Source organism: Borostomias antarcticus (genome assembly GCF_949987555.1).
Source record: "Borostomias antarcticus genome assembly, chromosome: 23".
In the NCBI taxonomy this organism is placed as follows: Eukaryota; Metazoa; Chordata; class Actinopteri; order Stomiiformes; family Stomiidae; genus Borostomias; species Borostomias antarcticus.
This window is the reverse complement of record NC_140256.1, coordinates 19,957,444-19,964,313: the sequence shown is the minus strand read 5'-3', so window position 1 is coordinate 19,964,313 and position 6,870 is coordinate 19,957,444. Positions and strand designations below refer to the sequence as shown.

Sequence of the window (6,870 nt, the reverse complement as noted above, 5' to 3'; positions counted from 1 at the left end):
GGAGGTCTATGGGCCTCTGCTAAAAGATATGATAAACATGCATTTTCAAGGCAGGAAGCGCCAGGAAGCCCTTTACCGGTCTCAGTAGAATGTTGTCTTGTGAAATGAATCTCCATCCCCATGTGTTGACGTGTTAGGCATGGCTAGGAGGATGTAAACAATCCTCTAGCTTTACCGCGGCGGAGGTTTACAGTGCGAAAGGTATGGTGTAGTGCGTTCGGCGAAATAGTTCTGGCTCAAATGGAGCTTTTGTTTCAATATTCGGTTTGAGAATGCAATATATTTCACATGACAGCATAATGACACCGGTAAGATCACACCCTGCGCTTCCTGCCTTGAAAATGCAGTTTTTAGCAGAAGCCCATAGACCTCCATTATAAAGGGGGTGCGCACACAGAGGAAAAAGGAGCTAGCTTACTACTGCATGGATCAGTTAAATGTTGGTGTGCACGGATCGGTTAAATGTTGGTGTGTACGGATCGGTTTCATTGAGGACAAAGCGACATTTGAGCTAAACTTGCTATGACAGCGCCGTTCCCCTTTAAGACCAAGACCTTTCAATGTGTGTGTGTGTCTACCATATCTTACTGAAGAAGGGGAAATTAGAGGCTATATAGGCCTATATATATATATATGTATATATATATACTACAAATAACTAAACAATTAAACAATTCACTGAGATCATTTTTAGTGGTTCTTCCCACTCTTTAAATCACAAACTGGAAGCACAGGACATTTCTCAATTCCTTCTAAAGATAGAACCATACATCCATGAAACCACATCGATACCATACATCCATGATATAGAAACCATACATACAGAAAGCATAGCCTACATGTATGGTTTCTATATGATCTGATATGTCATCCATGACAGGAACATTAGAAGCACAGGTACTAGAGCACCGTGACAGGAACATTAGAAGCACGGGTTCTAGAGCACCGTGACAGGAACATTAGAAGCACGGGTACTAGAGCACCGTGGTAGGGATATCAGAAGCACGGGTACTAGAGCACCGTGGTAGGGGTATCAGAAGCACGGGTACCAGAACAGGTCAGAGCTCCGTGGTAGGGGTATCAGAAGCACGGGTACTAGAACAGGTCAGAGCTCCGCCGCCCTTTTTTTGACGATGATCTCACGCACTAGCTTGGACGCCTCCTGCCGCACGCTGTCCATCGGTTCCTCCGCTCGCCAGAACCGAACCACTTTGCCCTCCGGGTTCACTAGAAACTTCCAGAAGTTCCACTTTGGCACTTTTTGTACCGAATCTGTATGATGGCATGGGAAACAAATCAGAACCATTAGAAATAAATCCACTTGATCGCATGTCTGTGCCATTATGCACGCTGCGTCAGTATGTGCGTGTCTGTAGCCTACAGGCCAGCGGGAGCTGCCTACCTGTGATGAACCTGAAAGCAGGCTCAGCTTCTGAGCCCATGATTTTGATCTTACTGAAGAAGGGAAATGTGACGCCGTAGGTAGACTTGGCGAAGTGTTCACTGTCCCGGCTGGTCCCGGGCTCGGTGTCCCCGAACTGTCCACAGGGGAAGGCGAGCACGTTGAAGTGAGAGGTCCCCAGCTCTCTGTGCAGCTCCTGGAGAGAGAGATAGTTCACCTCGCTGTGCTCGCTGTGGCTCGCCACGTTTACAACCAGAGAAGCCTGCGGGAACACCAACGACAAATGTCTACATTATTAGGCCTACTAATTGAAATAGCCTACTAATTATAAGCACTCGCGGGTTGTTAAATATTTGTAAAACGACTCATTCCGCGAGTGCATTGCGGCAGTAGACTTCCAGTGACTCTGCTGATGTGGACTTACTTTCCCTCGGTACCTCTCCAAGGAAACGGTCCTCCCTTTAGCGTCCTTCACCTCAAACGAATAGAAATCCTTTGTTTTCCCTGACTTGGCAAGGTTAGTCTGCAGTAGGAATAAACACCCCATGCCCATCGTCAAACTCAACACAACCTTGAACACTCGGGCTTTTGTGGCCGAGGGCTTGGCCGGGTAGCACCCTAACGCCTCCATCTTGGAGGGGGAAGAATGAACCAAAGTGGGCTTGATCTCAGTCCTGTAGGGGGAGGATCTTCGGGATCACATTTCACACTTGTGTGCCTAAAAGACCGAGGTAAAGTTGTTTTCATATTGGACATTCAACAGCCCTTCGGCATTAACCAGAAGACACATGTGAACCGAATCCGTCCGTTTCCAGAGCTGAATCCATGACTGAAGCAGGGTTTCCCAGCCTGGGGTCCGGCCCTCCTTAGGGGGGCGACAACAATCACAGGGGGGCGCCAGGCCCCAGACAATTAGAGGCCTTAATATTAGCTAGACAAAGAATAATGTTATTGACGTGTCACACAACAATTTTAACCAAATACATGATCATATCTGATGAAGGGTCAAAAAGCCTTGTATTTACAGCACTACAATACCATATAAACTCAAGAAATTAATGTGAGACTATGAATCGTGTCAACATTAATATTAGCCTAGGCCTACTGCTACACCTGCGAAGCGCTTCATTGCACCCTAACTTACACCTGATGGAATTAGCGCACATAGAAACACACACAGCCTGGACGTTCACATAGAAACACACACAGCCTGGACACACACAGCCTGGACGTTCACATAGAAACACACACAGCCTGGACACACACAGCCTGGACACACACAGCCTGGACACACACAGCCTGGACGTTCACAGAGATTTTGCGAGGGGGGGGGGGCAAAAAAAATAGGAGAATGAAAACGCAATCCCAATTTGCATTCACATGAATTAGCATATATTAGGCTATTAGGCCTACTTACGGAGGGAAGGCAAATAAACCAAAACACATTCCCAAGAACACTTCTTTCTCACAGGCAGTCTGGTGATGCGTCCAGGTTTCAGAACGTAGACACACGCAGTAGCCTACTGAGCCAAGCTCAAAGAAAGGATATCCAGTTACTTTTTGCTTTCTTGATGGTTACGACCTATTGCCACCAACATACTTTTTTTCTTTTCAGGACTCATATAAGCGCTTCAAGAGCCGGATCGTGCGGAGGCTGAACGCAGAGGAGCAGCCTGTGGCGAGCAGCCCTGTCAACCCGGGGTGGGGTCGTTCCCTCGGATATGGATCTGACACCGTTTGTCAGAGATTGTTTCTGGATTCACCACCAGGGGGCGCTGCAATGTCAACATTGGTACAAGGAGGCGCAGAGTCAAGTCCACAAGGTTTTACAATATCCTGAGATTTACTCACACACCTTCACATGTACTGTTGACTACTGGCAAAAAGACATCTAACATACAGTATCATTAGACAGTTTCACATCAACAGCAAGCACACAGTAGACAGACAGACAGACAGACAGACAGACAGACAGACAGACAAGACAGACAGACAAGACAGACAGACAGACAGACAAGACAGACAGACAGACACAGGCAGACAGACAGATAGGCAGGCAGACAGACAGACAGACAGACAGACAGACAGACAAGACAGACAAACACAGACAGATAGGCAGACAGACAAGACAGACAGACAGACAGACAGACAGACAGGCAGACAGGCAGGCAGACACAGACAGGTAGACAGACAGGCAGACAGACAGGCAGACACCGACAGAAAGACAGACAGGCAGACACAGACAGACAGACAGACAGACAGACAGACAGGCAGACACAGACAGGCAGACAGACAAGACAGGCAGGCAGGCAGACACAGACAGGCAGACAGACAAGACAGGCAGGCAGGCAGATGCACCCACACATGCAAACAGAGCACTGCTCAAAATCCTAAAAGTCCAGTGTTAGATAGATGGAAAAGTACAGCAGCAGTGGGGAAAAAGTACAATGGAATAAATAATATACATAAAGAATACACATAATAGATACCATTAAATTACAATACATAATACCCATACATACATACATACATACATACATACATACATACATACATACATACATACATACATACATACATACATACATACATACATACATACATATCAGTGGAGGCTCGTCCATTGAGGCAGGGGAGGACAGTCCTCCTCAGTTTTTGGAGAGAAGAGAGGGATTACAATATAAATATATGAATATATTTATTCATAATTAATAGTATCTCAGTTTTGTTCATAAAGCAGGTTTTCCCTATGGATAAAAACCCATTATTGAAATTCTAAAGCTCCAACAGTGACATCTATAACATGCAGCTGGAGGACCCATAGATATCTATGGAAGGGAGGCTAGCCTCCCTTAAGGCGGGTTCTTTTCTCTTAAATCAATGTAATGCCTTTTTTTCTTGCTAATTTGTGATTGGCCAAAACGCTGAAAAATTACCGCAAGGGAGGACAGTCCTCCGGCCCTGTCTGAACAGGATTCAGATATTGACATTTTGTTATTCCAATCACATTCCAGATTCCAGATTTACCACAGTGAAGGCCGATTGAGTCGGCGTTGATGTCTGTGTTTCTCTTCCCTGTGCCATTGGAGACTTTTTGTGTGTTCGTAGCTCCATAATATAATACATCCGAAAGTATTATGGGACATATTATACATCAAACTGTTCGTCTATTTGGGCAGTTCGCCTCTCTTCCTCCTGTCCTCCTCAGTTTTTTGAGTCACCAGCCACCACTGATACATACATACATACATACATACATACATACATACATACATACATACATACATACATACATACATACATACATACATACATACATACATTCACAGCACTCAGGAACGCTCAGGCACTGTTATAGTCTGATGGCCGCTGGCATAAAGGAGCGCCTGAACCCGTTCTGTACCTGGGTGGGAGGAGCCTGTGCCTGAAGGTGCCACAGCTCGATCCAACTCCTTACTTTTCTCCAAATGTCCTATTTTTCTGTAATTTTTTTACAAAGAGGGCCTCACTTACATGAGGGCAGGGCATATTATTTTGCCTTTTTGTCACAACCATGTTAATCCCTCTGATCTCTGAGGCAGGCCTACATAGCAGCTAACTCAACAAAGATGGGACAACATACCTGTACCAGGACCAGGCCAGGTCCAGCCTGGCTTATGTGCGTGGCTGGCTTGTTTCTGTTCAGGACTGGTCGGATGGAAGCTAGTCATGCCACTGAAATAGCTGTGAATTGAAATGACATGAAATAATGTCTGATAAATTAAGATAGGTCTTGTCGCCTGAACACATCAGTTCCAATGCTTCCAATGCTAATCCAGCACAATAAGAGTGAGATAGCCAGTTAGCTCATGAGCTCACAACAACTAGCAGCAGCTTCCATAACATTAATGGTAGCGGTCAGTGGCTAAAGCAGTTACACTGATGATTCCTGTAACGTTAGCTTTTTTGCTTCAATTGGTTCAACTTCTGTTTCTGGACAAAGGAAAGGGATAAAAAGATTGGAGTGAAAGGATGAACGTGTGGAGGTTTGAGGTATAGTCCCATAATGTCATCCCCACTGGGGTCTTGAACCCCCGTCTCCCGGGTGAGAGTCCTATGCTTTCACCGCTACTCTACTTGTGCAGTGGAGATCAGCAGGTTGATTTTGGTGTCCTTCTTTATTTTGGTGTGCTGGGACTACTGCCTCTTGTGGTGCTAACAGAGAAATGCAGGTCAACATTGACCGGAGGGAGGGAGTGATAACCGGACAAACACTATTCTAGGTGCGCTGGCTTACAGCCATGCACAAAAACCACTGCCTCTTGTCTAGGTGCGCTGGCTTACAGCCATGCACAAAAAAACACTGCATCTTGTCTAGGTGCGCTGGCTTACAGCCATGCACAAAAAAACACTGCATCTTGTCTAGGTGCGCTGGCTTACAGCCATGCACAAAAAAACACTGCCTCTTGTGGTAGCAACATAGAACTGCGGGTCAACAACACGACGGAGGAAGGGAGAGAGGAAGGGAGGGATGGAGTGACAACCGGACATCTGCTATCTTTGGTGTGTCGAGCCATTCACAAAAAAACACTGCCTCTTGTGCTATCTTTGGTGCGTCGCTACCATTCACAAAAAAACACTGCCTCTTGTGGTAGCAACATAGAACTGCAGGTCAACAACCCGACAGAGGAAGGGAGGGAAGGAGGGAGGGAGTGACAACCAGACATTTGCTGTCTTTGGTGCGCTGGATTACAGCCACGCACAAAAGGATCAGACAATATGTAAATCGCCTAAGCCTACAGTATGTGCATACACATACCTTATTATTTAGGCCCTCTTAGAAATGTGAATAAAGGCTCAGATTGCTTGTGATGCTGTGAGATACAGCTCTGGCTCTCTACAAGCCTCTGAGCAGCCAGTCCCTATGGGACCGCACTCTTGGAGGTCATGATTTATGTATTCTTGTTTGTGGAAGTGTGTATTTTAAGAACACTTACATTGTGGCCATTTACCTTCAGTAAGTGGTTATTGGAAGCTCTGTGTTACGTTGCAGGACTGGAAGTGGACAGAACCTGGATCTGGGAGAAGAGAGGAGGAGAGAGGAGGAGCTGGGAGGAGAGAGGAGGAGTTGGGAGGAGAGAGGAGGAGCTGGGAGGAGAGAGGAGGAGTTGGGAGGAGAGAGGATGAGAGAAGAGGAGAGAGGAGGAGCTGGGAGGAGAGAGGAGGAGAGGAGGAGCTGGGAGGAGAGAGGAGGAGCTGGGAGGAGAGAGGATGAGAGAGGAGGAGCTGGGAGGAGCGAGGAGGAGAGGAGGAGCTGGGAGGAGAGAGGATGAGAGAGGAGGAGAGAGGAGGAGCTGAGAGGAGAGAGGAGGAGCTGGGAGGAGAGAGGAGGAGCTGGGAGGAGAGAGGAGGAGGAGGAGAGAGGAGGAGCTGGGAGGAGAGAGGAGGAGGAGAGAGGAGGAGCTGGGAGGAGGAGCTGGGAGGAGAGA

At 46.9% G+C, this 6,870-nt stretch overlaps 1 protein-coding gene across 1 annotated transcript; it reads right to left on the bottom strand.

The window, feature by feature from the left end:
- Positions 1-984: 984 nt before the first annotated feature.
- Positions 985-2,033, bottom strand: gpx8 (glutathione peroxidase 8 (putative); the record flags this gene model as incomplete). Its single annotated transcript, XM_084457691.1, has 3 exons — positions 985-1,272; positions 1,403-1,664; positions 1,827-2,033. The coding sequence occupies 3 exons, from the start codon at positions 2,031-2,033 to the stop codon at positions 1,106-1,108; spliced, it is 636 nt and encodes a 211-aa protein (XP_084313817.1). The 3' UTR covers positions 985-1,105.
- Positions 2,034-6,870: the final 4,837 nt, after the last annotated feature.